Source organism: Lactuca virosa, chromosome 8 (assembly GCF_052849685.1).
Source record: "Lactuca virosa cultivar CGN04683 chromosome 8, Lactuca_virosa_CGN04683_v6, whole genome shotgun sequence".
Lineage (NCBI taxonomy): Eukaryota > Viridiplantae > Streptophyta > Magnoliopsida > Asterales > Asteraceae > Lactuca > Lactuca virosa.
The window spans coordinates 17,206,832-17,224,884 of NC_136433.1; the positions used below are offsets into that span (position 1 = coordinate 17,206,832).

Genomic DNA, 18,053 nt, shown 5'->3' on the forward strand with positions numbered 1-18,053 from the left:
AAAAATCATCACAAAATCCCATAATGTTTTGTCCCATTCTAGCTCATAAATCTACTATTATGAATTAACAGGTTGTTAGTTCGTAGAACCACCTCCATCCTTAGCAATAACCGGTTTCTTGAGCTTGTTTTATATAATCCTCTCATATGGATTTCTTGGTTTGAGCTTTGTACTGATAATAGATACACCAATTGCTATCCCACCATCAACCACATGATATTGATCTTCCAAAATAACTACAAAAGTTATGAAAGTATTAGATTTATCACAAACATAACATATGTATAAATAAATTTATTCTTATCATTTTCACCATCATATTATGTTTCAGGGACGCCTTCAAATTGAGTTTCAGGCACTCTTTTATCTTGAGTTACAAGCATTCCTCCATCAAATTAAGATTTATGAAATTGCATCAGAGGTTCACCTACTCCCTTTTCCATTGCAGCCACATAGAGTTCTTCCTCAACATTTTAAAATTTTTCTAGAAATTCTCTATCTACTTTAACCATATCCATTTTATAGTAGGTATCTTAGGGTTGTATACAAGGAATTGGACTCTAATTTCATGATCCACGTCCTCTCCTTTGTCAAAGTCTTCATCCGAAGGGCTCCGTTCATCGTCAGATGATATTTCAGGTTGGGCTCTATTCATCATCAGATGATATTTAAGGTAATTTCATATCTTCCTTCCAAACACTCCAAACCAACTCAAACTTCAACAATTGAAGTTGAAGTTGTAGATGTTGGTTAAAGTTTCGTTAAAGCATCAAGTCTAGAAGATTAAAAGAACGGGGTTGAAGGTTAAAAGAAAGGGTTAAGCCACGTAGGTTTATAAGAACCGGTAACTTAGGGTTACCTGATAAGTGAATGAAGTTGGGCGATTTTTAAAAAAATAAAATGGTTAAAATGTACTAAAAAATAATGTAAGGGTTTTCTTAAACATTGACAGATAATAGATAGGGTTTTTATGTGGTTTACCCTTTGATAAATGATTTGATATAAATGAACCATCGTCAAATAAAAATAAACAAGAAAATTTCGATGAAACGTAAGAAATTTATCTCTCTCTCTCTCTCTCTATATATATATATATATATATATATATATATATATAAACCAAACAAAATAAATAATTATATGAATTAAAAGTAAGATGATTTATAGGTTCAGGTGTTTAAACTAATTATTGTGTTATTGTATGCATAAATGTGGGCCAATCAAAATTAAATAAAAAATTAAATAATTAAATAAATAAATAAGGATAATTTAGTCATTTGTTTAATAACTTCCAAAAATAATCCCTATAATCAGGTATCTCTCCCGTTTAAATCTCGTTCCCCTCTTTATCTAAAAACCGATTCTGAAAACCCTAAGTTGAACAAATCGACACCAGCGACCCTTTGTGGGGTTGCACTTCATCGTCACTTTCAAAACTCCTCGTTCCACCGATTCCACCGTATAGAAACATCGACCCACAAAATTTACCAGACGACCACCACCATATTCCTGTTTTTCCGGTTGCTGAGCACCACCATCATCTTCATCGCCGATAACCACACCATCATCTTAATGGAAATTTAGTTACCATCCCTACAAAACCTTCGTTCACCCCTATACCCTTATTTCACCGTATCCATCATCGCATCAATACCATCGGGGTTCCTTTTTCTTAATTTCATTCGATCATTGATTAGTAGTAGTAGTAATATCAATGGAGGTCGTTGGCGTTGTACTCCGTCAGTCTCCGAGCTTCTCTTCGAGCGGTGGTGATGCCTTCAACTCCTTGCACGTGCACTCTTTTCCGAAGATGAAACCAGCCAGATCTTTCTGTCTTAAACAATCATTCAATGTGAAGTCCCTTGTTGCATCCGTGGGTTTTGATGAGTTTTCCGATAAGAGCCACCAAACACATGCTCGATTCCGAGACCCATCTCATAGCGAATCAAGATCTAACCTTTGATTTCGGATTTGAGGTATGTCTGAAGAAATAGGACACGAAGAGGGTAAGTCTGAAGAAATAATTAAGGTTAGAATTCAGAATCGGGGTTCCTTTTTCTCAATTTCATTCGATCATTGATTAATGTATGTATCGATCTGTTGATTTGATTTCATGTTGCAGGTGAGGGATGTTATGAAGAACTTGAAATAATTAAGGTTAGAATTCAGAATCGGGGTTCCTTTTTCTCAATTTCATTCGATCATTGATTAATGTATGTATCGATCTGTTGATTTGATTTCATGTTGCAGGTGATCTTAGGCGTACACTCAAAGCTAGCAAATAGGGGATCTTTAAACTTACTGTTGGTGAAATGTGCAACAGGTAACATTGATCTTTAATAACTTTGAATTTGTGAAAAAGAGGATGAAATCTACGTTTTAGAACTTGAAAATTGGATCTTTTTTTGATAAAGATTAGAAATGTGTTGTGATTATAGGAACCCAAGAACCATAAGTGCAGAAAGAATGGCTGTTGAAGCAATGAAGAAGATGGAGGCTCCTTCATCCCCTGTTCAGTTCTTGCCTGTAATCGATGAAGACAACAAGTTGATAGGTATTGTCACACTACATGGATCGGTGTCAGTTGGGCTTTGAAGGTTATATATATATGCATTACTTCTTCATTTGTATCATGTAGCTATTGAGGAATGCCTATAATCGTATATTACTATTCTTTTGATTTATTGATTTTTTACTACTCTTTAGAGATGTATGTGTTTCTAAGCAGATCAATCATGTTGAGGGTTACACAAAATTTCCCACCATGGTTTTAGTTGATTTGAAGGTTTTGGGTTTGATTGGTTGAACACAAATCATGGTTGTTTTGGTTGCTTATTTGACAGATGAATGCTTCAACTGAATTGAAAGTTGTTTTCATGCACACCAAGTGCTCGCTAAAATGCTTCAACTGAATGGTATTTCTTCGTTTATAGCATTCTATCAGAAAAGAATGTTTTTTATGATAATCATGAACATATTATGTTAGAATCCCCCGAATGAATATAATTATTGGTAAATGAATTCCAATTCTATCATAATGGAATCACGAATTCCAATTATGTTGGAATAGAGTATAAATATTTTCTTATTCATTGTATTTGTTTCTACAGAAGCTGATGCTTGAAGAACGGACCACGAAATTTGAACGACGCCTCTTAGCAACATTATTCTTTTAGAATGTATTAGTCTTTTTGTTAGATTTTGATGTTTTTTTTTTTCAGATTTGATTTTTTTTTAGTTTTATTCTTTAAAAATAAATGTAATTCTTAGCAATTGTTACATGTATTCTATAAGAATTAATGTAATTTTTGTTTTAATTCTTCAATTGATGGTTCGAGAATTTTGTTATTCTACAAGAAATTTTGTTATTTTTTGAACATACTCAAACATATTCTGTCAGAATGTCCGAACTAAAAACCTTATAATTTGTAAAATCAGATTTTTAAAATTAATAGAATCTTTGATCCCTTAAAATATACAAATTTCCTTTATTAAATATATGTTAACTGACTAAAATACATTTCTAGTTAAATTAGATGGTATTTTTCAATTATATTTAATTAAATAATATGTATTAATCACTTTCTTAAAATAAGTAAAATGATTGGCCCACATTTATGCATACAATAACACAATAATTACTTTGAATAGAATAACCTAAGCATATATATATATATATATATATATATATATATATATATATATATATATATATATATATATGAACCAAACAAAATAAATAATTAGATGAATTAAAAGTAAGATGATTTATAAGAAATTTTTTTCAAAGAAACATGATTTATTTTTAAGTAATCAAGAAAAAATTTATTTTTATGACATTTTAATGAATATCAACAAAATCATCGTAAAAATTAATCATCCAGATGTTTTTTCAGGAATTTTTTTATTATGAATCATGGTATTTTTTATTCATCTAGTAATTCATTTGTTTTGTTCGCCAAAAAAATATATCGAAAAAAATTTTCTTACATCCCTATCAAAAAAAGTTTTTACCTGATATATATATATATATATATATATATATATATATATATATATATATATATATATATATATATATATATATATATATATATATATATATATATATAATAGTGTCAACATATTATAAGGCAAATTTCCATAGTCACTATAATTTTATCTAGACTCTTTGTTGGCTATATATAAATTTTTCTAATTTAATCAATAACTTTTTCAAAATGGTTTTATATTGAGATGGAAGACGAACAAACAATAATTTGTATCGCTAATCTTTTCTTAATAGCAAAATTAATTCTCTTAAAAACGCCATTCATATCTCTTGGGTCATAACATTACTATGTATAACCAGCACCACACAGTGAAATCCTCAATCCTTAAGCCTGCTAGAGGGAAAATCTTGGTTAGATCCACAATGCATGCTTCCTCTTATTCATTCAAAACTTAAGATGTCACTCAGCCTATGTTTTGATCTTCCTTCAAACACGCCAGACAAAAAGTTCACACATGCTTTTTTCTTAAACCGATTGGAGTGGGATAACTGCACACCATGGTGGGGTGACGAGTCACCGCGGTAGTTTGGTGAAAACATCGCCGCCTAGTGGTGCGATACTGTGGTGAGGTCGTCATGCCTGAGAAAGTTGCCACACTTGTGTGCTTGTGACCGTTGATGATTTGCTTTGTGACCGTTTCTCAACGACTTTTTTCATTTTTTTATTTAATTTTTCTCGATTCTAAATACACACTTATAATTCACATTTCAAATTAAACAAAATATATCAAACACTTATATTCTCTATATTTACAATTCGAAAATGTCTTCATTATCATCCACTTCGTCAGATACGTTGACATTGCGCGAAATCGATATTTATCGAGGACGTTATGCGAACAACGCTCGCTTATATACAAGAAAAATTAGCCGAAAGTTCACGCTTAAAAACTAGAGATTCTCCTTTATGGAGAAATCGTGAGGTCATAAACAACCATCCTATGAATGACTACTTTGACGATGATGCACTCTACACTAGCAAATTCAGATGTTGCTTCTAGATGAGGAAATAATTATTCCTATGCATTGTTGATGATGTGAAGAATCGATTTCCATATATTCAACAAAATTTAGATGCAATAGGCGACAAAGGTTTCTCTACAATTCAAAATTGTATAAGGACAATTCGTCAACTAGCATTCGGCATGGGACCAAACATTGGATGAGTATTTGAGTATGTCAGATCGAACGGCACGAGAATGTCTATACAAGTTTGCTAAACTTATGATTATCATCTATCGTGGTCGTTATTTACATAAGCCTACAATTATCGATATTCACCAACTATATACGATACATGAAAACATGCATTTGTTCCATGGAATGCATGGTAGTATTGATTATATGTGTTGGGGGTAGACAATGTGCCCTAATGCATGGCACAGTCAATTAATAAGAGGTAATCAGAAACAACCAACAATAATTTTAGAAGCAGTGGCGTCGTATGATCTTTGGATATGACATGCATTTTTTGGTCCATCGGGTGCCAACAACGACCTCAATGTCCGACTAATCACTAATTTCAATGACATCTACCTTGGGAAATCGTATGATGTGTTGTTTCAAGTAAATGAGACATCATACATACATGAGTATTACCTTACTGGTAGGATATATCCCACGTTAGTTGTATCTGTGAAATCATTCTCATGTCCAAACGACGAAAAACGGTTAAAGTTTAAGTCGGTCCAACAATCCGCTAGGAAGGATGTTGAGCGAGTCTTTGGTGTTCTAAAGAGACGTCGATAGATACTCATAGTGCCGACGCGATCATTCAAGCGAAGAAGAATAATTAGCATGATGTATGCATGCATCATATTGCATAATACGATTATAGAAGATGAGTGAAAGATGATTTGCCGCTACAATGAAAATGAGAATTTACCAATATTCGAAGGAGTAGGTATTGATACGCCGAAATACATGGCAAACAAATGGGAAATATACAACCAAGTTGGACACCACAACCTTCATGATGATTTGGTGGAACATGTCTTCAATGGTGATGTAAGTCTCGCCGTCGACGATTTTTACAACGATTTGTTTGACTATATAGATGACAATTCATACATGTGTATAGATGATTTGGACGATGATTATGATGACATTGCGACACACGATGATTAGGCATGACGTACTATTCTACTCAGTGGCGGAGCTAGAAATTTTTATGACGTACTATTCTACTCAGTGGCGGAGCTAGAAATTTTTATATGGGGGTACAAACATTATCAATAAATATTCTATGTAGTTATCATATTCGGGGCATTAAAAAACATGATATAATCTCTTTAGTTGAGGGTACAATAACATAGAACATGTTTACAAATAATTTTCTTATATACATAAAATAATTTTTTTGGGGGTGTTTAGTACCCCAACGCCCCATGTGGCTCCGCCATTGATTCTACTATGTTTCGATTATGTTTTTTTTAGTATGTGTTTTTTTAGTTAATAAAATAGTGTGGTGGGGTGTGGTAAAACCATTTCCTATCAATTTTGTGGGGGCGAGAGGGGGGGGGGGGTGTGGATGGGATGAAATGACTTTGATGTAACATGCCAAAATTATGGTAAGGTGAGGTACCACACCCAAGGGTCTTCACAGAAACTCCGACACCACCTAAATACGTGATAAAGAGCATCCCTAACCATATTGTGTCAGTACTTAAACTCTGGAAGGTCTCTACATTATTCAACATACTCCCCAAAAGAGTTAGAAACATGCCTTGTGACAGACCGAACACATCTGATCAATTGGAAATAATGGAATTATGAGACGATATTTTTTCAAACGAGAATTTAATCTACTCCTAATTATCACATATGATTTAAGTAAGACTTGAACCCATGACTTGTCAATTGATAATGTCACTCCTTCCTGCCAGGTCAAAGGTCTTTTTGGTATTATGAGACAGTACTTAAGGATAATACGATACTCCACAAGAGATATATGCTGCCTTATTCCATCTAAAAATAGCTAACAGAAAATCATAAGCATGTTCGTAGACACCTGGGAACTTTTTTTTGAGTGGTCTTGATACAGTTTGGGTTTTTTTCGTTTTTATTTTTTAAATGGCATTTGCCAAGACTGGTATGGTATTGACGAGTCTAGTGCCATCTTTTCTCGGTGCAATACCCGGTCTAAACCGGTCTATTTTGCCCATGTTTCCATGAGTTGGTGACAAGAGTGGTGGTGGTGCGGTTGGATCCATTCTAAAAATAACAATTACAAACCAAATTTAATAGAAAATACAAAAATGAATGGTAAATTAGTCACTAACGATGCTAAAGTAAGCATCAAAACCACGACGTAAACTCAGTCCAAAAGACTAAATTTACATGTTGCAAAATTTTTAGATTCTATCCAAAGAAAACAACAATTCAACAAACCACAGGGATCATTTTTGCAGTTTACTCTTGCAATTACAACTTCAATCAAATAAATATGTACACAAATACATTCTATTAGCCAATTTCTTTGCTCTAATCATCCTCTCAATTATATTGTTTGCAACATAGCATCAAAAGCAATGGCGAAAAATATTTTTGTTCCACTTTGACAACAGTTCTAGTCTGGCAAATGCAACACAAAATCAACAAAATACATCGTATCAACATCAAACAACTGTCTCACAAATATACATAAAAACTTCCCCTCATCACACCACAATGTTTACTTGATATTTCAAATCAAATGGTATCATGATGCAGAAGGTCGTGGTAATCTCTTTGCAATTTCCTGTCAAAAAAAAATAACAATGACACATCATCAATAATGCCACGTCATCGGATTGTTTTTCACATAAAGGAAAGTTTTACTGTTTTACCTCAAATAGCTGATTGATGTTATCAGCTGTTTTGGCAGAAGTTTCAATGAAGAACATGCCATTCTTTTCGGCATACTCGATTCCATCCTTGGGTTAAACAAACTCAACCATGGTTAAGCAAGGGCAAACAAGACAATATACATTTAGTCCTTGAAATGAAGAATGTTTCTTACTTGAACTGACACCTCTCGTTTTTCTTGAAGATCAGCCTTGTTTCCAACTAAAGCTAATACAATATCAGGGCTACCATGTTTTTGTAGTTCCTGTACAACATAAAATGGTATTTTGGTCTTTTATTACAAGAGGAAGAATAAAATTGAGTTTCCTTCATTCTTCTCCATTAAGCATGGAATGGAATCTAGAATTCCAGTTCCATCGGAATCAATAAAGAAATAGTCATACCTTGACCCAATATTGAGCTTTATGGAATGAGTCAGGATTAGTTATATCATATACAATAACTCCAACAGCTGCACCTCGGTAATAAAGTGGAGCCAAAGCTGCATATCTAGATAAAATACACAAATATTAAAAAGTAGAAAAAGTTTTTATCTTTCTATAACAAGTATGAAAGATGGGGAATCAGTGTTGACCAAGTCAACAAAACCAAAAAATAAAATTTAACCTCTCTTGGCCAGCAGTATCCCAGATTTCAAATTTTACTGTTGTAGAATCTTGCAGAGCTATTGTTTGTGACAAGAATGAAGCTCCAACAGTGACCTGAGATTAGATAAATAGTAAAGCATATCAAATCAATTATTTAAGTGTAAAAACTATATAAAAACTTTAATATGAAATCTTATCATGTTAGTATTATATTATATAAGTGGAAAAAGAAATATTTATATAAGTAAAACCTTGGATGTTGGATCAAACTGACCACGAACAAAGCGAAGAACAATGCAGCTTTTCCCAACACCAGAGTCCCCTAATAGCACCAGCTGTAATCAAAACAAAAACAATTTTCATTTATTGAGTAATTAATCAATGCAAAAAACTAACTTTTGACAACTTAATACATGAAAGTAATTTAGACTACTTGGGTATATGATCATTTATCAAGCATGTTGTAGCATTTTATATGTTTCTTGTGTCATGTCAAACCCAATATTTCTTTCTCTTCATCAAGTGATGTCATTCCCATTATAGTGGTAGACCTTAGTGTTTAGAGGCTGTTTCTTTTTGACTTAATGAGCTTTATGGGTTAAGCTTTTAATCTGGACAATTGTACATTTTTTTTTACTTACTCTGGATAGAATTACTAGATGGGTTAATTCAAAAAACTTGGTTTGGAGACCAATCCTTTACCTATTTGCCCTTCTAAATATTTCCACCAACTCTTCTCATGTTAAAATTGATGAATACTGTGAAAATTATTTGTTGGAATACAAGGGTAAAATGATTATTTAGTCTCATTCAGACAGTTTATTCAGTCTAGAAAAAAATAGACATGTATACAACACTTTATCTCCCATTCTATTTCATATATCAGGATTTTTTTTCAACATAGTTCAATCATGGAAATTGTTCAGGTATTATCTGACAATTGCTAGTCAGGATATCTACAATATCAAAGACCAGATGCTATAGTCTAGTGTATAGTAATAGACTAATAGTACTAAATGAAATTAAGAAGAAAATCTAGCATATCTATGGATTAATGCGACATAAACACACATTAACATTCAACTGATTGGCAAAAAAAAAGTAAATTTACATTCAGACTGTAAACAAAACTTCTTTCACAAACAAAAGAACAACCTTAACACGTAGATTTTTGGCATCAGAATCTCCGCCGTCGGGATTAAGCCCACCCACCCGCCCGACACTCCTATCTGCAACCGGTAATCCCCAAGAACAAGCAAATGATCAAAAGAAATATCTCAAAAGCTACGTCATGTAACAAGGCGGTTTTAGCAGCAAGCATAAGAAGCAATTTCAATACAAAGTCTAATTAATACTTTTTCCAGCTCAAGATCGATAATATAAATGAATATAAGGGTACTGATTAAAACTTTTAGGTTGATAATACAGAATCAGTAAAACCCTAAAATATGAAATTTAGGATACCTGGAAGGGAGGAGGAGCAACCCATGTTGTGCAACGACTATTCTTGTATATCTCTATATACAGAAGTCTTGTTTTATCGATCTGTATGGGTTCCGAAGGAATTAAACTTTGGAAAAAAGGAAAGGGTTTGATTGATCTTGATTTCGTTTATGGAAGCGTAGGTCCTCCGTTTTCTTTAACTGGTTTTCTTCGACGACATTTCCTATTTTTCTTTCATATCCTTCTTGAATAAAAATATATAAAATTCTAATTATTATATATATATATATATATATATATATATATATATATATATATATATATATATATATATATATTAAAGTTGTAGAAGAAAGGAATAGTAAAGTTGGGATACTTTGTCCAGATTTGGTCCCTTGATTTACATATCCGGTCCTTATACTTCTTTAATTAATTTATTCATGTCCTTTTGTTTCATTCAACTTCCCATTTTTTGGCAGAATTGGTCCATGTATTATTGATGGAAGTTAGGAATACTAAATTTGAATGTTTTTTGACAACTTTGGTCATTATTCTTTACCCATTTTCACACTTTTGGTCCTTGCAATCAATATTTTTACACTTTTTTGGAACCTTTTAATATTTAAAGTTTGGCCACAAAACTTTAAGGGTTTGACAACTTTGATCCCTTTTCTAAAAAGTTGCTAATTCCTACCCCTTTAATTCTTTAGCCATTTTCACACTTCTGGTCCTTGAAGTAAAAAATTTTATATTTTTTGTCCGGGGCAAAGCCCGGACTTTTCATCCTTGCACTTTCTATGTCTGTCATATTTATCAATTCAGAAACAACATTGAAAGCTTCTGGCCCCCGCGTAACGGGGGTAACCTTTCTAATATTCTTTTAATATTAAAATTAAATAACTTAGAAACTATTGAAAAAAATGAGAAATTACGGAAAAACAACTTTTACTTTATGTTTTTCGTTTATGTTTTCAATTTTTGTTTTTCATTTTCAGTTTTCATTGGAAAATTTAGAAAATACGTTTAGTTAATTTTTTTTTTCCTGTTTTAGAAAATTAGAAAACGTGTTTAGATGTGTATTTTGCTATCGATTTTTATTTTTTAGAAAACAGTAGTGGTGGTAGGGCGGGGTGGTAGCGGTGGTGGGGTGGATGATGGTGATTGTGTGGTGGTGGCGACAACGGGGTGACGATGGCAGTGGTGGTTGTCATTACGATGGTGGGGGTAATGGCAATGGTGGCAGCGGTGGCGGCGGCGATGGTGACAATTGTGGTGGTGGTGAGTGGTAGTGGTGACGACGGGGTGACGATGGTAGGTCGGTAAGATGGGGTGGGGTGACAATTGTGGTGGTGGTGACGGCGGGGTGGTGATGGTAGGTCGGTGATTTGGTAGTAGTGGTAGTGGGTAGGTATGTGTCTGTGGGGGTGAAGTAGGGTGAGAGTGTGGGTGGGGGGCTTGGGAGTGGGTGGTGTGGTTGGGTAGGGGTGTGTAAGTTTGGGGTGTTAAAGTGGGGGTAGGTAGATGTGGGTGGGGTCGGGTGGGCGTGTGTTTATATTTTAGATTTTTTTGGAATTAGAAAAATATGAAAAACAATGATTATTTGTTTTCTAAATTTTTTAAGTTCTTTGTAATTTCGGAAAACTGAAAATTTTTATTTTCCGTGAAAATTTAGAAAAATTATTGAACTAAACGCATTTTCAAAATTCTCATTTTTCTTGGAAATTTTTTCCGAAAACAACTTATTTCTGCGTAACTAAATGCACCATAAATAACTAACCATAATTTTCCGAAGAAAAAAAATAAGAGTAAATTACACGAATGGTCCTTGTGGTTTGGGGTAACTTGCACGTTTGGTGTGACATCTCCAAATTTTATGGCCAAAAACGACTGATTTATTTATGCTTATTAAAAATCATAATATTTTTTTCAAAGATTTATAATGTGGATTTTATTCCCAAAAACATGATAATAATATTATCAAATCATTTTTGAAGAAATGTTCTTTATTTGTACTAAAGACCTTGGGATGTCATCGTTAATATAGTACATAAGCATAAATGAAAGATTATAGGCCTTACAAATAGTACAATAACTTATTGGCCTACATTCAAATATCCTCTCATCAGAATGATTTCAACACATATGTGCTTTTGTATTGTAACACCCATAAAATCAAGCCAATTTAAAACTTTTAAAAACATTTCAACCCATTAAAAATCATTACATCTTTGTTTTCAAAATGTATAATATCAGAGTTTTCCCAGAAACATAAACAAAACATGAGGAGCTGTACGATCATGCATTCGCCTTGCCGCGATCCCCTGATGTAGCTGAAACAATAAACTGAAACTGTAAGCCCGAAAGCTTAGTGAGTTCCCCCAAACTACTCATACCCGCAACAATACAAATATAATCATAAACAACATACTATGGGTCCAGTCAACCATCGGGTTGGAATACCCCAGGCCCTCAACCATCCGGTTGGAATGCCAACATAATATGGGTCTAATCATCCTCGGGATGGAATACCCCAGGCCCACAACCAACAGGTTGGAATGCCCACACACTACGAGTCCAATCATCCTCGGGATGGAATACTCACGACCCACAACCTACAGGTTGGAATGCCCAGGTCTTTTGGCCCCCGCACAGAGCAGATAAGCCTCAACCGCTAAACAAACATGTGCACATATAACAGATAATCACATAACAGTCTATAGACAATACTTGATCTAACGGATCATACCACATAACACATAACACCATCCTATCTACCAGGATGCTGATCTAACAGATCATACCACATATCATATAATATTATCCTACCCTCTAGGATACCGATCTAATAGATCATACTTGCATAACATAACCAGATAACAATCCAAAGGGCCGGCCTTGGTGCCTTAGACCCTTGAGTATAGTGAGGAAAACTCACCTCACAATGTCGCACTAAAAATGATAGACTCAACTCTCGAATCACCAACACGAACTCCACCACCTATAGTTACCATAAAACCCTTTTACCATAAATTTATAAATTACCATAATGCCCCCAGAGGTCAACTGGTCAACCCTTGGTCAAAGTCAAAGTCAACAGTCTATGTTGACCCGACTCGTCGAGTGTAGTTCACTGACTCGTCGAGTCCTTCCTGAACTTGAGAAGTCGTGAAATCCTTGGTTGACTCGTTGAGTTCCCTATAACTCGTCGAGTGCATGCATGTCCAAAGGTTGGGAAAAACCCTAGCCGACTCGCCTAGTCATTCGACTGACTCGCGGAGCCCAAGGCAATCTTCATCGGACTCGCCGAGTTGTTCATCCAACTCGTCGAGTACAGGACCATCTTCATGTGGCTCGCCGAGTTGACTATGCAACTCGTCGAGTCCCTTTAGACCTTCATCCATACAGGTACTTTTTAAGCCATGCTAAGGCTCCACATTGCAGATCTAAGCTCCTAGGGCATGATTATCACGTAAAGTTGCAAACTTTACGTGCATGCAAGATGATAAAGCCCCAAAACAAGCTAAAGGAGTGGCTCAAGGTAGAGGAAAGGTCATAGCTTGACAAAGACTGATACTTTATGACAAAGAGGGACTAAAGGAGTCCATATCTGAGGTTGCAAACCTCAGATCTTAACCCAAAACGGAGAACCACCTCAAAACCCCAAAAAGGCTCTAAACCCATAAATGAAGAGATCTAACTAAAGGAGAGTCAAGGTGGCAACTTGTTACCTTCAAAACAGTGCCAAAACAGAGAAGAATCCGGATCTACAACAGCCCCTTGCTTCAAACTTCTTGAACTCCAAGCCCCTTTACTCCAAATATCTTCTTTCAAGATAAGAAGCACACAAAATAGAGGGACAACACAATTAGGGTTTTCTGAATTCGAGGGAGGCAGTAAGAGAGGTTGGGGGGAAATAAGTGATCCTTAAATAGGGTGCAAAACCCCGGAAATTAGAGTTTCTTCCTCCAGCTCCTACTCGTCGAGTCCCTTCTTGGACTCGGCGAGTAGGTCACTAAAAACACGCGGACCAACCCGCTGCTACTCGACGAGTAGGGAAACCAACTCGTCGAGTAGACCTTGAATCAAGGAAATTCTTATATAAAATTGATACCTGAGAATCGGGGCATTACAATTCTCCCCCACTTGAACTAGACTTCGTCCTCGAAGTCTGCCGCGGCTAACAACTCCGGATAGTGCTCCCGTATCTCTGCCTCTGGCTCCCACGTCCACTCGGACCCCCTCCGATGCTTCCACTGCACCTTCACCAAAGGTATCTCCTTGTTCCGTAGAATCTCGCCTTCCTTTCTAATATGGCCACGGGCCTCTCCACATAGTTCAGGCGCTCATCGACCTGAACGTCGTCTAGTGATACCACTGCCTCCTGGTCCATAACGCACTTTCGCAATTGCGAAACGTGGAAAGTGCTGTGAATCCGACTGTAACGCCCCGTTCATTTAAAAAAAATTAATAAATGTAAGTCCCGGACTAAGTTGTGAAGAATTTTGAAAGTCGAGGGTTAAAAGTGTACGTTCGAGACTTAAATTGAAAAGATTTGAAGGCTTAAGGGTTTATTGGTGATTTAGGGATCTATTATGAAAGAAATTTATGGGATCAGGGTTTAAAAGGTAAGTTTTGGATTCAGTTTGTAAAGATTTCTGGGGGCAGGGTCTATTTGGTATGTTTTGGATTTAGTTTGAAAACAAATTAGGATGGAGGGGCTGAAGTTGAATAATTCGATCATAAGTTTGAAATAAGATACGGGATATACCCGTATCCCTTCCCCACATCGCATCCTTTAACCCTAAACCTAAACATTTTGTTCCAGCCGCCTCTACTCCTCATCTCACTATTCCGATCGGGCAGGGAGGCCGCCTACTGCCCCGCCGACGAGCGCCGACACGCCATGCTGCCGCAGAGGCGCTGTACAGCCGAGGAACCACCGAGACCGGATTTTTTGGAGCTGTGAATGGCTTGTGCGGGGCTGTGAGGAGTTATACGAGCGAAGCTGCTGCCGCCACTCTGCTGTAGCGCTACTGTCCTGCCGCTTCTATTCTACTGTTTCATCGCTGTCGGCGCTGTGACAACCATCAAATTTCGGTCAAGTCAAAGTCAAACAAAGTCAACTAGTCAAACCGGTCAACTCCATTAACCCTTGTATGATAGGGTTTACGTTATGTAATCACTGTACAATTCGCTATTTTAATGAGAAAACATCATTTGGAAAGTTCATGTGTTTGATTTTCCTTAGCCTTAACAGTGCTAAACAATGAACCAAAGCGATAAAACACTATTGCACAATCATCGGGATTGTGTAGGACACTAAATCATGGCTTAACGAGGTCTATGGACCTTGCGTTGCGAAGCCGGACACTCAAAAAGATCACAAACGAAACCTCTCTCAATCTCATTCAAACCCTACTCAAGATTACTTGACGCTAATAGGATCAAAACCCATACACTACGATATAAATTGACGTTAATAGCAACATAGTATAGTACAACGTTATAACTATAATCAAATTAAATTATGATACCATATTAAAATCAAATCAAAGTATAATGCTCTAATTAAATTAAAAGAATCAAACTTGAATGCTATAATTAAACTTCAAATCAAAGTAGATTGTTATAATCAAATCATAACCTATCTTTTATAAAACTCCATTTTTATAAACTTTACATTAAATTTTATAAAACTCTATTTTTATAAACTTTACTTTAAATTTTATAAAACTCTTATATTAATTATGTAAAAGATGCTTGTGTTAGTGGGAAATTATGAAGACCACCAAAAGCAAAAAGATTATTCTCATGGTCTCCCACTCACACCTCTCATCCACTTTCCTTTCATTTTTCTCCCAACACATTATTCTCTTCACCACTTAAACCTTCTCTATTCTTTCTCTCACTCTCAATCTCGAAATTCATCCAAGAAATACTCATATTCCAGCCAAGAACAATCTATTATACTCAAATCTTCATCCCTCTTGAAGCATTCATCAAGGTATGTTGTTAAAAGTTTCATATTCATACAAGAAACAAATTAAATCCACCAAAATATCTAAAACTCATTTTATGCATAAACCTGATTTTTCTCAGAATCCCATCAATAAAATAAGAAGTTCTGGAAATTTTCAGAAAATAACTTATTTTTATTGAATTACTATAATTATTGCAATAAAGTAGGGCAATAATTCACATAAAATACTTTTTGCATTCAATAAATTCTGAGAAAATTCTGGGATGACCTGTATACTGATTAAACATGATATATGAAGTTTCATGCATTTATATTACTTTTTACTATTAATTATGATTTTATTGATTAATTAATAATGAAATATATAAAAAATACTTCCCATAGTCACAAATATCTGAAAATTATACACTGAGCTCTACATCATGTTATAAAACTATGGTTAATTTTACAGATTTTTTGAGAATCATTTACTATTTTTCCCGAATTTTGTGTTGTTTAATCATTAAAATATTAAATAAATACTAAAACAGTTCAGAAAAATATACAAATTTTACAGTAATTTATATTGTATGAAATAATGATTTCCTAATAATTTCATAATTTTTCAATACTGTTTACTATTTAAAACTATTTTCCTAAGTATTTAAGCATGTAAAAATGCATTTTAATGATTATTTCATATAAATAATTGTTAAAATCTGTAAATAATTATAATTGGGCAAGTTATTATTTTAATAAGAAATTATTAAAATCTGGCCTAAATTGAAAATATAAATTAATTATGCAAAGTAAGTAATTCAATTTAAAATTCATTTAACAAATAAATACCTTAATATTATAATCAAAATGAATTATTGTTAATTCATCTAATATAAGAATATGTGTCTAATTATTTGTATTAATACTCCATTCTCGTTTAGCAGTTCCTAAACCAAAACTATTAATTATATTAGGTTCTACGCCATTTTGACCCGAATCGTCTATCGTACGACACACGCATTTCGTTTTGGGACTAATGTGAGTAATCTACCCCATATTTTATAATTTTCAATACTTTTGGGGTGTATCATGTGGTTCTAATATGTTCCAACTTCATTTTATTATTTTATCACAATTGAGACATTGTTGGGACATTTATACGTGAGTCATTAATTGTATAACTATTGTTTGTTTACGCTACATGTACTTGTAGTGCATTACCATTTTTAGTCTAATCTCCATGACTATGCCCGTATTCTTGAGGTACGTTATGGACAATAATAGCGCTATTGGGTTGACCACCCCGCCTTGGGACGCTAAGGTGATTGATCGCACGTGGTTGAGTGTGTATGATGATTAGATGCTCCATCCTATATATATTATATATATATATATATATATATATATATATATATATACATATGTATATATAGGGTGAGGACTTATTGTTGTTGTTATCATTTGTTAATCAATTTTTGATTTATAAACCGTTATCTCAAATACAATTGTTTGCCGACTTCAAAAGAAAACAAATTTCCAATTATAAAGGTTTCAACTTCACAATTTTCTCTACTAAAATTAGATTACTCACCAACTCTCGTAGTTGACCTGTTTTTACCCATGATGCAGATTTGAAGAATGAAGTTGATGAAAAATAGGTTGTGCCTTAGAAATCCACAAGACTATTTAAATTTGATGTAATAAATGTTGTTCATATTTGGATTTGTATTTGTATGTTGTGGATCTTGTTTGCATACTTAGTACTTAATTGAATCTAATCATATTATAACATAGTTGTCATGAGACTTTGAACAATATATCACGCCTCGATCGATTCCGACAAGGATCGGGGTGTGACAGATTGGTATCAGAGCCCTTGACTATAGGGAATTAGGTTAATTGCCTTGACCTAGTCTATAGCATCTAGGGTCCTCTCGTATGCTAGTTTATAAAATGCACACACAACTGCATGCAATTCGCACTTAGAAAATCCTAGGAATACCTTTGTGTGTTAATTGCTCCCTTATGTGCATACGTATTACTCCTGACACTTATATGTGTGCATACACTTGTGAATATTCTCCACTTTCTCTGAAAATCACACACATACTCAAGTTGTTTAACAAAATGTATATACATATATGTATTCCTTAGAGCTCATAGGAAA

At 34.4% G+C, this 18,053-nt stretch overlaps 1 protein-coding gene and 1 long non-coding RNA gene across 2 annotated transcripts; one reads left to right on the plus strand and one right to left on the minus strand.

The window, feature by feature from the left end:
• Window positions 1–1,273: 1,273 nt before the first annotated feature.
• On the plus strand, window positions 1,274–2,649 carry LOC145134446 (uncharacterized). The gene is made up of 4 exons (XR_013719153.1): window positions 1,274–2,029; window positions 2,123–2,157; window positions 2,251–2,323; window positions 2,439–2,649. It is a non-coding gene; the product is annotated as an uncharacterized LOC145134446 (long non-coding RNA).
• A 4,933-nt stretch (window positions 2,650–7,582) lies between these two features.
• On the minus strand, window positions 7,583–10,148 carry ARA6 (Ras-related small GTP-binding family protein). Its single transcript, XM_079068353.1, has 8 exons — window positions 9,949–10,148; window positions 9,640–9,713; window positions 8,736–8,819; window positions 8,504–8,598; window positions 8,281–8,386; window positions 8,052–8,141; window positions 7,879–7,965; window positions 7,583–7,790 (listed from the first exon to the last, which is right to left on the minus strand). Exons 1-8 carry the CDS (start codon window positions 9,971–9,973, stop codon window positions 7,752–7,754), a joined length of 600 nt encoding a protein of 199 aa, XP_078924479.1. The 5' UTR covers window positions 9,974–10,148; the 3' UTR covers window positions 7,583–7,751.
• Window positions 10,149–18,053: the final 7,905 nt, after the last annotated feature.

Coding starts and splice junctions, on each gene's coding strand:
- ARA6 (XM_079068353.1), bottom strand. CDS start 9,973: ATGGGTTGCTCCTCCTCCCTTCCAG. Junction 8,599..8,735: donor AGTTTGATCCAACATCCAAG/GTTTTACTTATA, acceptor ATCTAATCTCAG/GTCACTGTTGGAGCTTCATT. Junction 7,966..8,051: donor AACGAGAGGTGTCAGTTCAA/GTAAGAAACATT, acceptor GTTTAACCCAAG/GATGGAATCGAGTATGCCGA.